Source organism: Poecilia formosa, unplaced genomic scaffold (assembly GCF_000485575.1).
Source record: "Poecilia formosa unplaced genomic scaffold, Poecilia_formosa-5.1.2 Scaffold94, whole genome shotgun sequence".
Lineage (NCBI taxonomy): Eukaryota > Metazoa > Chordata > Actinopteri > Cyprinodontiformes > Poeciliidae > Poecilia > Poecilia formosa.
The window spans coordinates 104,511-120,380 of NW_006800033.1; the positions used below are offsets into that span (position 1 = coordinate 104,511).

At 36.5% G+C, this 15,870-nt stretch overlaps 2 protein-coding genes across 2 annotated transcripts in view; both read left to right on the top strand.

Moving 5' to 3' along the window:
* Positions 1 to 974: 974 nt before the first annotated feature.
* Positions 975 to 11,966, top strand: LOC103142142 (alpha-2,8-sialyltransferase 8F-like). Its single transcript, XM_007558035.2, has 7 exons — positions 975 to 1,385; positions 4,315 to 4,389; positions 4,495 to 4,569; positions 8,012 to 8,156; positions 9,206 to 9,318; positions 9,411 to 9,503; positions 9,591 to 11,966. The coding sequence occupies exons 1-7, from the start codon at positions 1,288 to 1,290 to the stop codon at positions 10,066 to 10,068; spliced, it is 1,077 nt and encodes a 358-aa protein (XP_007558097.1). The 5' UTR covers positions 975 to 1,287; the 3' UTR covers positions 10,069 to 11,966.
* A 342-nt stretch (positions 11,967 to 12,308) lies between these two features.
* The window catches only part of LOC103142143 (alpha-2,8-sialyltransferase 8F-like), a 9,237-nt gene continuing 5,675 nt past the window's right edge, over positions 12,309 to 15,870 (top strand). The window contains exons 1-4 of the mRNA XM_007558036.2: positions 12,309 to 12,534; positions 13,694 to 13,768; positions 13,907 to 13,981; positions 14,095 to 14,239. Of these exons, the coding sequence (XP_007558098.1) occupies positions 12,458 to 12,534; positions 13,694 to 13,768; positions 13,907 to 13,981; positions 14,095 to 14,239 (372 nt within the window). The 5' untranslated portion in view covers positions 12,309 to 12,457. The remainder of the gene's footprint in view (positions 12,535 to 13,693; positions 13,769 to 13,906; positions 13,982 to 14,094; positions 14,240 to 15,870) is intronic.

Consider the following 15,870-nt stretch of genomic DNA (forward strand, 5'->3'; position numbering starts at 1 on the left):
TTTTCTTTTGTTTGCATGTTTTCTCTTTTGCTGCGCATTTGCACCTGTCGGCCACCGTACGTCACTGCTGCAAAGTGCCGCGCATGTGTTTCGAGACGGTCTGACTCTGTACTGCCACATAATGGTAGATAGTAGCTATTATTATTCCTATTTGTGTTTTAGAATAAATATATATCCGATCACTAATCGGAATGCAACATTCGATTCCGATCAAGTCTAACAGAACATTTCTACTTCCAATGGAGATTTAGTTAAGGAAATTTAATAGACTGCAAAAGCTACTGAGGCACATAAATTATTACATTACAACAAAAATGTGAATCTGTCAACTATTGAATCAGAGGGGCTGAATACAATTGTACACCACATGTTTCAGATTTTTATTTGTCAAAGAATTAAATTCATTATTTTCATTCCAATCCAAAAAACCCCCTGAGGTTTGGGGTTGCATAGTGACAAAATGAGAAACTAACATTTGGGGTTTGTGCCTGCTTCTTTTCTCTTCACAGAAATGTAAGGATATTTTTTTTAACTAACTGTTTCATTATAAATGCTTTTCTGAATGATTTTAAAACTATTTTTTATGAGAAGTGGTAATGGGGTGTGGTTTAAACTCTGTTTAAGAATGTGAGGTTCAGGGAACAGTGCCAGAAGAGAGACTGACAAACAAAGTGGGGAAATGCTGTGATACACCCAATATCATTCTGAAAAGCATGGAGTGGCATAATTTGAAAAATGACCCAAAACAAAAAAAAAAGCTTTTCACATGAATACTTTTTAAATCTTTCCAGGTCATAGTGACCTGCATGTTTATTCTGCAAGTTTATTTTGACTGTATCATCTTTTAACTCCTGACTACAACTGATGAAAAACAACAGTTAGTAAAAGGGAAATAAGTCTTGACTTCCTTGTATCTGTTAGCTTGTGTCATTTGCTCATTGCTTATCCAAATGCTTATGGCAGTGGTGCTTTTTTGCAGCATTCACACATATAGTAGACATGCAAACCATCTCAACGGCTGAAAACAAATCTTCCAAGAAAGAAGAGGTAGACCTGAAGGAACGTCAGGATCAGGAGAAGGACATTTAATGCAATAGTTTGTAAATAAAAACAACACAGAGAGGCAACACACTAGTTTTCCAGTACATGTATTCATCCAAGAAATCCCAGTGGGCAGGGCGGTGGATACATGGGACATTATAGCAGGCGTGTCAAGAGGCAGACTTGTGAAACAGTCATAGAAGGAGGCAGATCATGAAGCGGGCTGATTGGTGAGGTCAGCTGAAGATGGGAGCCATGAGAGGGCAGCTATTCAGTCTGATGATCGGGCTCTTGTTTGTGGCGAGCCTGCTGACCACTTTCATGTGGCACACGCTGGACAACAAGTAAGTTGGCTTTTTCTTTGCTGTGAATGGATTCTGCTTGATTTTGACAAAAGTGGTGCACGATGCTTAAGGACGATGCTTATCAAATCATCTTAATTTGCATAGATTCTTGACCCAGGTATGGATCAGATTTTACTGATAGTTTTTGTTTCTGTGACCTAAAATACAGCAGAAGATGATTTGTCTTTGAGAAACAGTTCAATTCGAGTCCTGCTGTTGACGAATATTTTATTCTAAGTTTGCAAAGGTTTTTTAAAACAGAAAAACAATAAACAGTGATCTTAATTCAAACCTCAGACTGATCCCCTGTCTAAAGGAACCGCAGACTGATAAAATATCAGCCACCAACTCACTTAAACTAGTTCTGTTCAATACTAGATATCTCTGTGCTAAAGCTCTATTAATTAATGACTTCATCACTGAGCGTAATATTGATGTTATGTTTCTGGCAGAAACATGGTTGAATGACAATAATGAACCAACCGCACTAATTGAATCAGCGCCTCCTAACTACAATTTTTTAAGTGAGAATAGAAAACATAAAGAAGGAGGAGGTGTGGCTTCAATATTTAAGAATAATTTGAAATAAAATCTCTTTGGGTCATTTCATGTCTTTTGAGTATCTGAGGTAAAAAGCCACAAACGAACTTTGACGCTAAACTTATACAAAACTCCAACATATGTGAAAAATTTCTTTACGGACTTGAATGAGCTTATATCTCTCATATGCATTAATTATGATTGTTTAATAATTTTCTATAATTCTCTTTGTTCGGCCCTCTGCCGTAGGGCCGAACAAAGATGGCGTAAAACTCAACTCCGTGTTTATTATGACATCTACAAAGAAAGACTACGTAACTATCACTCAACACTAAAACATGCAAGAGAGGCTTTCTTTGCAGATGTCATAAACAAAAACATTAACAATGCTCGAGCTTTATTTGCTACTGTTGAGAGGCTAACAAACCCTCCTATGATGTTACCACCTGAATTTCAATCTAATCCGGCCTGCAACAAATTTTCCAGCTTCTTTTGAGAGAAAATTTTAAAAAATCAGAGGATTAATCTGCACATCCACTCTAACACCAGTATCTATGTAGTGCCCAAACAAAACAAATGCAGGAAAAATTACCCATTTTCAGTTACTTAATTATAAAACCATAGAAGAAATTATAAGTCAATTAAGCCCCAGTTCCTGCTGTCTGGATGTCCTACCCACACATTTCTTTAAGAAAGTCCTGCCTGTCGTTGCTAATGATCTGATCCAAATAGTGAACTCGTCACTTTCATCAGGCTTTTGAAAACAGCAGCTATCAAACCACTTATAAAAAAGAACAATCTGGACAAATCACTACTGCAGAATTTCAGGCCGACCTCTGACCTCTGACCTCCCATTCATCAGCAAAGTTATTAAAAAAGCTGTTTAAACAATTAAATAGCTTCCTAACGATAACCAACCACTTTGACTCCTTCCAGTCTGGTTTCCGATGTCACCACAGCACGGAAATTGGCCTAGTCAAAGTGTTCAATGACATCCATATAAATACGGACTGTGGAAGAACCACAGTGCTGGTTCTGTTGGACCTCAGTGCAGCTTTTGACACTGTTAACCATGACATTTTACTGAATCGACTGGAGAGTTGGGTCGGACTATCCGGTCCAGTCCTCCACTGGTTTGAATCTTACATAAAGAACAGGGACTTCTTTGTTTCAATCAGAAACTTCTCATCAGAGAGGTCAAAGGTCACATGTGGGGTACACCAAGGCTCAATCCTAGGACCCCTCTTATTCAATATTTATATGCTCTCACTGGCTCAGGTTATAACAGGAAATAAGATTAGCTACCATAACTATGCAGATGATACACAGCTCTACATTACCATGTCACCGGGTGACCTTTGACCCCATCCAATCACGGAATAAATGCTTAGAACAGATAAATGTGTGGATGGGCCAAAACTTTCTCCAGCTGAACAGAAGCAAAACTGAAGTTATTATTTTTGGACCTAAAGAGGAGCGATCAAGAGTTATAGATCTAGAGTTATAGATCTAGAATCAATGTACAGCTTCAGTTATTACAACTAAAACCAGTGATCAGGCCCGAAACCTGGGAGTAGTGATGGACTCTGGCCTGAACCTTCAGAGCCACATTAAGACAGTCACAAAGTCGGCCTTCTATCACCTGAAGAACATCTCCAAAAAAGAAACAGCATAAACCTGGAAAACATCCAAAATCACACACAGTGTAAGATGAAGTTAAATCTCTAGTATGTGACTTCTAAAAAAGTATGTTTTTAATTTTTGTTAAAACTGTCACTATGTTGTTGCAGTTTAATATGAGACATAATCTAAATAAATGCACCTCCCCTGGCCAAAACTAGCCAATCAGATCCAAGAGGAGGGTCTTAGCGCTGTCAATCAATGCTGCTCAATATTCTAATGGTGGAGTAACAATTTACTATGCATATAAACTGCTGTTTCTGCAAGAATAACAAACAGTATCATTAAAAATGGTTGATTATTAATTAAGGCATCAATAATTATTAACACTTTTGTCAATTTTTGTAAAAATTTTTAAAGTAAATTTACAATACTCTGACATTTAAAGCATCATGAAATCAGCTTTAAAAGAAAAATAGAACGAGAAGGAGCAGAGGGGAAAAGAGAGGAAGGACAGCATTATTTCAAAACAGGTGATAAAGATACCACTTCATCAATATCAAAACCAAAATCAAAGATGCTGACAATTCATGGAGACAGAACATTCAGACAGGGTTAAACTTAAGTGAACAACATTGGATTTCGACTGTGCTTTAAGGTTTGGCTTCTTCTCTAATCAACAATGAAACAGCCTAACAAAGGAAAAACATTTGCTGAGGGCTATGTTCATCATTTTGATGTTTTTTTTTTTCTCTCATTGGTGTCCCAGAAACTTGAAAATTCGCAGACACTTGCCCAAAATGAAAATTGCCCCCCGGTCAACTGATTCCTGCAAAAACTGTGGGTAAGTACTGTTGTATCCTTGTTTTGTTTTGTTCCATTTTTGTTTAGTTTTGTTTCATTTCTGCCCTGTGTATACTTACAAAATCTCTTTATTCATTTGTTGCAGAGAGAGTATTAAGAAAGCATTAGATATTTACTACAAAACCTGGAGAAAACAGGAGGACAATTTCAAAAATTTTAGGTAAAAGCCTCTTTTGTTAAATTGTTTTGTTGATTTTAGTCATTTCCTTTACCTTGATTGTGAAAATAATCTGAGAGCCGAGTTTACGAGTATGTGTGAGGTGAAGACTCAGTTTTAGCTACTGGTCCTGCTCTCACTGCTTGAGCTTGTCTTTAAAAAGTATTTAGAGATATGTAACAACGAAGCAATCATTCAGCACAAAATAAGTCATTTTATGTCCACCAACACAGTCAGGATTGAGTGAAAAGCTGAGCTCTTTCCATCAACGATGCATGCAGACTGTTTTTCAATATCATCAATTGCTGACGCTGATTTCTCCACGTCTTGTTAGAGCAAGCTTGTTCGTTTTCTGCAGTGAACTATCTGGACAAGTGGATGACCCCAAGAGATTTCTAACTGCTTCCTGTCTTTAGGTTCTGCTTTTTTTTATTGTGTCATTGTGGGATGTGGGTGTTTACAAGCCTTTTTATAAATGTGCTCTTGTGAAACTTCCTCCCCACACATACGTTATTTTCCCCATTGTCTGAACAAAGTAAAACTTTTCTTGTTTTACTTCAGTTCGAATTACCAAAATTATTTCTATTTGCTAAATTTCAGAAAACATAGTTATAGTAATCTCTAGATATATATATATATTTTTTTTGTAACTTTCCCCAAATTCAAGAGTTTTCATACATTTGGTAAGGATCAGGGATAACTGTCTTTTAAAATATGTAAGTTGGGTCAAACCTTTTGGGATTAATTCCTCAAATGTGGCAGGGTGTGTATTTTCAACACACTGCTTTCTTGTTTGACTCGATTGGAAAGTCAAAATAAATCAGCCAAGAGATGATGAAGAACGGCACAAGTCTGGTTTATCTTTGGGAACAATTGAATGTGTCACATTCATCTGCTCAAACAATTGTAAGCAAGTATAGACTTGTGAAGTACATCATGCTGTAGGACTGTTTTGCTGCAGCAGGAACTGATGCACTTCATATAATAGATGCCGTCATGAGGAAAGAGCAATATGTGGAAATATTGAAGCAACATCTAAAGAGGTCAGCCAGGATGGGTGTAGACTGGTATTCCAAATGGAAAATAACAAGCATACAGCCAAAGTGGCTACAACGTGACCAACGGACAACAAAGTTAATGTTTCGTTGTAGCCATCACAAATGCTGATGTCAGTCTGATGGAGAAGTTGTGGCGTGTGCGAGTGAGCAGACCTTCAAAACAGAATTAGTTACACCAGTTCCGAAAGTCATACAGTTTAAAAGACAATTGTACCTTATACTGATCAAATGTATGCATTTGAATTCAAGGAAAGTTGCAAAAAAATCTCCAAAAAAGAATGTTCTCACTATGTTTTCTAGCACTTAGCAAATAGAAATAATTTTGCTAATTCTAACTTAAAACAAGAGAAGTTTGGTCCTACTTGCCCTCAGACTGTGAGAAAAAATTTGTGTTTTTTATTCCATATATGCATGTAAATATCTGGTTTCAATAGTAGCTGCAACCTCACCTGACTGGAGAGGAAACTAATGAAAAGTTCAAGAGAACATTTAGAAAAATGTTTAGCATCATGCCAGAGGGCTGTTTTGCTGCAAGAGGAACTTTGCTTATTCATTCATAACACAATGAATTAGCAAAACTTTAAGACGTTTGGAAGCTTCAAAAACAGAGAAGTAACACAGGCAGAAAACAGGAATGTAGTCTTGAAAGCACATAGAAATCTCTTAGGGTGTATAATAATAATTTAAATATGAGAGACCTTCACATTAAAAAGGTCTTGGGTCATCCAAGTTGTCCGCTGCCTTGTCCAGATGGCTCTCTCCAGAAAACGAGCAAGAAAGTTGGAGAAATCCGCGTTAGCAGTTGATGATACTGAAGAATAGTCTGCATGCATCGTCGATGCAAATCCGTATCGTCTTATTCAGTGTGTGTACATGTGTGGTTTCAACTGTATGTTTTGAGATGTAATGATTTCAGTGGAAAGTCTGATGATGTCTGACTGATGTTGACTTACTGTGTTTACTCAGCTTTTCTCCATAAGTTCTACAAAAGCATTGACATTTGTCATTCTCTGTCCTAGGCTTCTGTAGAACGTGATGTCTCAGACTTTCAGTGGACCCATTGTCTGTCATGTCCCTAAGCTACCTTAGATACTGAATTCTGTTTTCTGAAGTGAGAGAGTTTCCGGTTTTCAAGCTGAAACCTTTAGTTTCTCCAGGTGTCTTGGTATCCTTATTTACACTCTTCTATTGAAATCTTGACAGATAGATTGTGCCTTCCTAGCTTGACAGAAAACCCCACCCTCTACAAAGTAGGCATAAACATGAGGATGATAAACCTTGAGGAGAGATATTTGAGCATCATAGTAAGGCAGATATATTGTATAGTTTTAGTTTATCATAAACCAAACATCATGGAATGATGGCTCTGATTTCTGCAAGATCCATTTTCATGTGAGACATCCAGAAGGCAGCGAGGGAACCATTGTATTCTCTGAGGTAGTTAAATAATTCATTGAAACGTACTAACTCAATCGGCTCATGTTGCGTTGTCTGTAACATGAGCCGAAGTGTGAAGTGTGCTTGCCCCAGGGTTTCCTAAATCTGGGCTGTGATACTTAGTCACACAGGTTGCCAATTTCTTGCAGTGTCTCTACATAGTAAATGAGATCTTCAGGATGATTCTCTTCGAATCAGGGATAAAACTATTTCCAGGCTAGTGACAGGAAAGCCTTATAGATGGCTTGTGGAGACATTTTGCTCTGTTATATCTGTGACCATCAACAACCCCGGTGCCTGAATAAGATCTGTTATGTTGTGTTATTTAAAAAGACTGCGCTGAGTCAAACTGTGTCATATGTGATTCCAGGATCAAGAAATTTCCCATTATTAGTAACATAGAAGCTAGTAGCTATGTGTGATTTCATATCAGGATATTTCTTTCGTCATAGGAGTTTTAATACCAACCATGTGCTAATTTGTACTTGCTTTGACAACCGATGATAAAAGGCAAGTTCAAATAACTTACCTACATTAACTAATAGCTATGTGATTCTAATAGAAATTATCTACTTAAATAAACTAAAACTAGTTTAAACTAATCTGCAAATTACATTATGATATTTGAGCATTCTACAGAATCCTATCAAAACAACTAACGGCAAAAAATAAACTTACATGGAATGGTCTAAGTACATAGGAGATTTTGTTCCTGAAAAACCCACGACTGCTTCATTTATGCCTTTAAAAAAAAATTAAAACTTCACTAAAAACATCCATCTTCCACTTGCTTTGAGCTGGCCTGCCTCCAGCAGCAGATGGACTGGTATAGTCTGTCACTGGGTTTGTTAAAGGCAGATCAATTTTCTAAACAAAGTGTGTTTGTTTGACTTTACAATGCCTGATTTTCCATTATGCATGTAATGGATAAAGTCCTTGCTATTCCCCAGTCAGCAGCTGAGCAGCAGGTGCCATGGCTTAGATAAAGCCATCATTAGCCAAATGAACACTCCACTGGGATCGAAGCTTGTTTACGATGGGGAAAAAAAGAGGACGGCTCAAATAAATGCAGAGTTCTTCAGCACCTTCCCGAAGGTGAGTTATTTCTGTTTCTTTAATGTTGTTAAAATACAAACAACATGTATGTTGAGGAAAGCCTTCAATAGACTTTTCTAAACCAGTATCAGCACACAGGCATTTATATACTGGATTTGACAATATACCATCAATAATATAATTTTACTTAACTGCTGCTGTTAAAATTAGCTTAGCTTTGCTATGACTTCTATACTTTATGAAGTATTTCATCCTATTTCATGATTGTTATGAATGTCGTCAAGTTTTACAAACAAAGGAGGCAATTAGTCCAATTATTGTTGTTTATTGTTCTTTTAAAAATGACTGATGCTCCAGTGCTCCACAAAAAAGGGAAAATAATGCTGATATGCAGGTGTAAAACAACTTTAAATCACTTGTATTCTGCTTTTTCTCGCTCTCTTTGTCATCTTTACTCTACACGCAGCCCACAAATTAGAGATTAAATTCAAGTGTATCAAGAACATCAACACCAAAAAACATAAAGACATTTTTCACACAAAACATACACAGAAACCCCAAACAGAACATTCAGTGTGTTACAGTTCAAGATTTTATGATTATTTCACTTATAAGAACACATTTTTTCTCATTTTATAAGTGAAACCATCCTGCCAGTGGAAGTAGTACTTTTTAAATCGATATTAAAGAATTATTTGCTTAAAACAAACTCCTATATCTTGGTGGAAAGTTATTTCAGATTTAGCTTTGTCTTAAAACAAGTGTACCAAGATATTTGCACAAAAACTGGACCAGATATGCTGGGTAAGATTTGGTGTTTTTGCAATGTGGCTACAAAAATGTACAAGTATGAGTTATAAATATTCAATCAAAATTGATGTGAGGAAACAAAGAATCAGTTAAATTACAACTACATATAAGTAAACATTTAAATAAATCAGAGTTTAGTTAAAACCAAGCTCAATATCCAGAAGTCAATGACAAAAACAACAAAAAATGAAAAATATCAACAAATACTTTCAACACTTCTTTCCATACAGCAATTTATATTTCCATGTCATGACTTAATCTTTAAATTTTGTTTCCAGGTTAGTCCTTTCTCAAACAAAACAAGGGCCTCTTGTGCCGTTGTTGGGAACGGTGGCATCCTGGCAAACAGCCAATGTGGAAAAATGATTGACTCAGCCGAGTTTGTCATCAGGTGAGAAAGATTTTCCAGTAGAGATACTGTATAAATACAGTCATGCTACATGAATTCCATTTAACAGCATCTGTGTTTATTTTGCATTTAAGGTGCAACCTACCTCCTGTTTCAGACGGATATGAGAAACATGTGGGAAGCAAGACAAACCTTGTGACGGTAAACCCGAGCATCCTCTTAGATAAGTGAGTGAGTTTATGAATCTAAGAGGTAGTTTATAACCCTTTTGTCATATATATCCACCTGTCTACATATGTGTTTCATGTTTGCAGGTATGGGTCTCTAATGAAACGCCGGCGTCCTTTTGTGGAGAAGCTGAGTAACTATGGTGACTCCATGATGCTTCTTCCTGCCTTCTCCTATGGTATGAACACTCCTGTGTCTCTGCGGGCTTTCTACACCACTGAGGACTTTAAAAGCCCCATCCGGCCTCTCTTCCTGAACCCACAGTATCTTGAGAGTCTGGCTGACTTCTGGAAATCTCAGGGAGTGAAAGCGCTACGGCTCAGCAGTGGCATTATGATGACCAGCCTGGCGCTGGAAATTTGTGACAATGTGCATCTGTATGGATTCTGGCCCTTCAGTATTCACCCACACAGCTTCCAAGACTTGAGTAACCATTACTATGATAATAAACCAGCTAAAAAGAACGTCCATGCCATGCCAACAGAGTTCAACCTGCTGCTGAAACTGCACACCCAAGGTGTGTTACAACTACACTTGGGGGACTGTGAACCAGATAATTATTAGCCTTGGAGGAAAAACGATCCATCAATCAAGACACGTAATCTTCTTTTGAATGAAAGATTTTAATGACACCCCCAGTGGAAACATAAGCTTTCTGTAATTTGTGTGAAGTTCCATTGCCAAGACACGGTTTACTTTCTTGAAGCCTGGAAACCTTTGGATAATTTTTATATACGTAGATTCTATAATGGTGACAAAAAACCCTGTCAATGTCTATTCAGGTTTGTGCCTTCAAAGGGAATGTATTATGAAAAATTTACATTTTGCACATTTTTGTACTTCCATATGGGTTTTTACTGCTTTTGAAAAATTGTTGGAAAAAACTTAGAAAAAAATCCATCCCGCTGTTTTGTGGCAATAAGTTAATGTTTTTTGGTGTTTGAAACATAAGAACCTCCATAATGTAAAGTAAATCAGCAGGAACGTCAGTTACCTAGTAACCACTGCCCAGCCTGTTACCTAGCAACCCGAACAGACCTCTTGCATGCTTGATCAAATGGTTTTACCTCTATATGTGCTGTTTTGTCTTTTCCAAGACACTTGGAAAAGACAAGGGTTTTGTTGTTGACTTACCATTCATTAACCACTTGATGTATTCTTGTTGGTTGTACATAAGTCTCTAGTAATGCTTTTCAAAGATGTACAGTTGTATAATTGAGCACTTGTTTGCATGCATTTTCACTTGAGTGTGAACTTTGAGTTGGGAGACGTGGCCAGCAGCAGCAGCTTATATGGATTTATCAATTAATCAGTCAATCACATTTATTAGTATAGAGAATTTCAGCAATAAGGCAGTTCAAAGGGCTTTATGTCATAAAAACACAAAACTACAAAGTCATGGAATGCACAGTCAACAATTGAAACATTACTTTTTGCCAAATGCCATCATCAAAATATTGGTTAGTGTTTCATTTACTATGAAATTTAAAGTGACAAGAGGTCTTAAAACAGCTCATTCTGAAAGGAGCTCAAAATATTCAGACTGTCCAGACTGAAATCTCATCATCTAAGAATGACATTATACCAAAACATAATAATAAAGTAAATGCAGTTATCATGTTTTGTGTAGTGCATAGACCTACCCTAACCTGTTTAAATGATAGGACACTTTTAAACAGTTGCAGTTTCCACAAATGCAATAATAATATTTCTATAAGTGCCTGACCTCTTGTGAGAACAATTATCCATAAATGGGGAAAAAAGCATATATCTAATTTTTGACAACAAAGAGCATTGAAAAAAATGGAGATTTAATAATTAATTTGAATAAGTTATGATCACTATGAACTCAGAATCTCAGGGCAAAATTCAGAGAGAAGCTTTAAATTATGCAAAAAGTGCAACAAACTGTAAGAATGCCAGTTATTTTTAATTTACACCAGTAGATGGCGCTATTTGCTTCTCAGAGGGGCGGTTTGACATGAAGAGACTCAGAATGTAGAAATTTAAGATTTAAATGTTAAGTTAATAAATGGTCCTTGTTTCTGATCATAAAGTTTCTTTGTATTTATAAAACTAGTCTCAAATGTTTGCAGTCACACTTTGTGTTTAGATAAGCATCAAAATTACACAGATCTATTTCAACGGCAAAGCCCGTAAGGAACACTAAAATATGCTGGTGGCAGCATCAAGATCTGTTGTTAAATCTATACTGAAATTATTAGTTGTTAAAGTGGTAGCATTATGTCTCAAACTTTCCCCTCCATCACAGATTTCAGCTGAATTTTACAGGTTTATTTTTAACAGGGACGTTTAAGAGTCAGTGTGACGTGTACACTGAATGTATTTTGGGTGTGTATTTTTACATGGGTATTTTTAAGCTCAGCCGATGCTCATCTTATTCATTTGAATGCAGTTAACACAATGCAATTTCTCCAATATCATGGAATGACATACGTCTGAATTTATTAAAAAATAAATTTTGTCAAAAGCTTTAAAGAATGACTCACTTACCCAAGAAAGTTGCCAAAAGAAAAAAAGAAAAACCTACAATGATTTCCAAATACTGTTGGGAAGAGAGGCGCTCACCGAGGCAAACCAGATATTCAGGAAACACTGCAATGAAATAAAAGAAAAGAAAATTCTTTATTTCATCTAATCGTTTCATTTTTAAATAATTTGGTCTTCTCATGGCTCACAATTTTTTTTTAATGTAACATTAACTATACGTAAAATGTACACCACAGATTAAGCAATGGCAATAGTTAAACATTAAACTGGAATGAAGCCTGTGTGCTTATTTGCATTCAACAGGTTTTCTGGCAGGAGGGGGAAGTTGAATCTGAGGTGTGACACTGCGCACTGGAAAAGCTTCAAAGTTCTCCGATGTAGAAAAGCAGACGGAAGGTGAGGGGACTATCTGAAAAAGTTAGCAGGAAGGAAAAAAAAAAGGATGAGGGGAAGGATTTTCATTTCAGTCGTCTTCTTTGGAAGTGTGTTGACTCTGGTGTGGTACTTACAGGACATCAGGTAAGTAACTTTTAAAATTTTAGAAGACAATAACACATTTTTCTGTAACAAAAAGAGAAGTGTTGGTTTATTGGCATTGACCTTTGGTTTTGCAAGAGGTAATTAAAAAGTAAAATGCTGAGGTTCTTTAACCGTATCCACACAAATAAAATTTTTTATTTCCGTGATTAGAAATGCAGTTTCTTCTCCTCTGATTAGTAGTTGTTCATTGAAGAGAAAAAACAAATATACTTCAGGAACATTTTCAGAAAAAAAAAACCCAGCAACTTTTTTTATTATCACTGTAATAATGCTTCTGTAACTTTCAGAGTGATGAAAATGACAATTTTTGTGGCAGTTACCTAAAATATAACATTTTGACAGAAAATAATTTCTGAACTACTTGACTAATGCCATCTAAATTGTTTACAAATAGGCTGTGGCGGAAAAAGTGCTCAGTTTCATTACTTGAGTCAAAGTACTGATCCGAGCGAAATATTGCTCCAATAAAAGTTAAAGTGCTGAAATATGTGTTTTGAAAAATACATCAGTTTTGAAAGTAATTAAAATGTCAAGTTATTTAACGATGCATTTCACTTCAAGGTTGTTGAGAATATTTGGGTAAATTGTCTGTTATATAATGGACAGAATAGTACAGTAACTACAAATATAAATAATAATGTAGCGGCCTCTCGGATTGAACAGCCAGATGCAGGGAGTTTCAAACGGGTGCAATTTAATCTCAACCTTTCTTTCCATTGACATTGTGAAAACTGTAGTATAAAACAAAAGGATATAGAACCGTTGGACATACTCAGCTCTTGTTTAAAACCAACATATCAATATTCTGAATCAGCAGCGTTCTGGTTGAAGGATAAGCATCTAATCCTTCTACAAGTAAAATGTTCCTAATCATACCTGTTTTACAAGAACTGTCAAGCTCAGCTACATTCCCTTTGGCCTCTACTTACAGCAAAAGGGATAAAAAATGTTTTAAACATAGGTGTGTTGCATAAAGACGTTTATGTTATTTTGTAATGCTTTATTCAGTGAAATGTGCTAATAAAAGTAATTAGGCTATTCTGAAATTATCACAGAATTTCAGAAAAAATTAAATGTGTGTGTGTGTTTGTCATTTTGCTGATATTTTTTCTGCTTTTTCTCTTTTTGGGTATCACAGCAATGGGGAAAGTAACCAAAACCAGCATAAGATGAGAAGCGCACCTGACACCATTGCTTCTTGTAAAAACTGCGGGTGAGAAAAGAAACATCTGCAGCTATTTACTTTAGCAGTCTCTTTGTTCATGTCAGAATCAAATCAAGATATGTTATCACTACAGAAAATAACAGCTTACATTCAACATTTCTTGTTGGATGTGTCTTTGTTTTCCAGAGAGAAAATTAAGCAGGCATTAGAGATATACTCTGAAACCTGGACAAAACAAGACTTCAACTATGAAAAATTCAGGTAAGGACTTTTTCTTTATCGCCCCATCATGTCATTGTAAATGAAAGAACTTGGCTGTAGTTAATATACCCCAAAAGAAAATGTTTAACCAGGCTTTTTTTGTGATTTCACAGGTTGGACCTCAGGGTGAACGTCAACGGTTTTGATGAAGCCGTCATAACCCTGACGAACACTCCAGTGGGATCCAGGCTTGTTTATGACGGTGAGAGGAAGAGGATTATGAATGTGACCCAACAGATTTACGACTTATTTCCAAAAGTAAGTTGTTTTCTTACAACACAGCATCTCTTGAACATCATGGTTCTTTCGTTGTTCTTTAATGTTCTTCCTTTAGAGATAACAGACCCATCTCTACCTTCTTTGGTGACATGGGAGAGATAATGGTTTAACACAAATTTATTGGCACATTGTTGGTGTGCCATCTAGATAGATAACAAAGTCTTGTCAAAGTCCCATCTTTGACCGTTATCAACAATAGGACTTTGACAAGGGTCTAGTTCAATAGTTTAAAGAGCAAAAAGCACACAGTCGTAGTCCTTCAACAAACTATTCCTGACAAGTTCCCAGCATTCAACAAGCTAATAAAAATCACAAACAAGATGGCAGGGACAAAGCTGTTAAAAACAAATATTTACGTCAGGTCTATTTCTCACCAGTAATACAAGATGATCCAATCATATAATCCCCCTCTAAGTTTTTTTTAAGAATATTTAGACAATGACAAAATAATATTTTTTATAAGAATTCTCATAGCCTAATAACACAAAGACAATAAGAAACAAAACTAAGTCTAGAAACAATTATTTTGTGAGATATTTTGGTGGTGAAAACAGCAGTTAATATGGAAGGTAAAGATTAATGTTGAGAATTTATCTTTATCTTTCACTTAAAAATACTGATACAGTTCCAGTGGCCAGTAGATCAATGACTGAGTTATTTGTATTTATAAGGGTCTAGTTCAATAGACTAGACTCTTATTCTAGTTCAATAGACTATAAGGGTTTCTTTATTGTAAAAAAAAAATGAAACCAAAAGAAAAACTCAAACCTGTCTGCAATGTGAGGTGGGGACAAAAAGAAGAAGGCGTAGACATTTGTAGCTATGTTAGCCACTTATTATCCATAGTAAAATGTTTGCTCTAAAAGTTTTTGTTGGTTAAACACGCAATGTCAACAAACATTTCGTTTGCCTAGAAGAAAGGGATTACTTTTTCTAATTAAGCCTTTTCTAGACGTGCCTAGAAAAGGTTTAGTTAGAAAAAGTAATCCTTTCCTTTTCTTAAGGTAAGCCTTTTCTAGGATTCCACACTTGCATCTGAGCACCTGCTGTTTTTGCAGTTTCCATAGAGCTTGTCGGTTTTCTAAAGCAGTCATTATTTTCTGATTTTGAAAAAATTGAATATCCCAAGCGACGTGAATAGTGTTGGTATAGTGTTCTATTCAGTTCAAACAAGCATAAGTCATGTCCAACAATCCTATTCTTTTGTTTTCTGTGACATAATGTCAACATCTCAGAAAATGTTGCCTTGATTGATGAGAACCGCTTTAGCCTGGAATGTCTGTCTTGCTATAAGGCAGTGGTTCTTAACCTTTTTTGAGGTACCGAACCCCCCAGTTTCATATGCGCATTCACCGAACCCTTCTGATAAATACAATGTCGCCTGCGCTGCTGGAAACTGTTGAGCGTGTGTGTGTGGGGGGGGGAGGGGGAGGGGGGGCGTGCGTGCTCCTCCGCAGCACTGATTGGCTGAGCGATGTAACGTGATCCTCTGCAGCAAGTGATGGCGAAGCGGGGCGTCATCACGACTTTACACAAGTGTGTCTTTACCTCCACGGCAGTGGCTCCGTCGAACCCCTGAGACCGACTCATCGAACCCCTGGGGTTCGATC

Excerpts from the sequence above, each read along its gene's own strand:
- LOC103142142 (XM_007558035.2), top strand. The coding sequence starts at position 1,288 with ATGGGAGCCATGAGAGGGCAGCTATTCAGTCTGATGATCGGGCTCTTG. Across the intron at positions 4,570-8,011 it reads GACAATTTCAAAAATTTTAG|TCAGCAGCTGAGCAGCAGGT; the intron begins GTAAAAGCCTCT and ends GCTATTCCCCAG. Across the intron at positions 8,157-9,205 it reads TCTTCAGCACCTTCCCGAAG|GTTAGTCCTTTCTCAAACAA; the intron begins GTGAGTTATTTC and ends TTTTGTTTCCAG.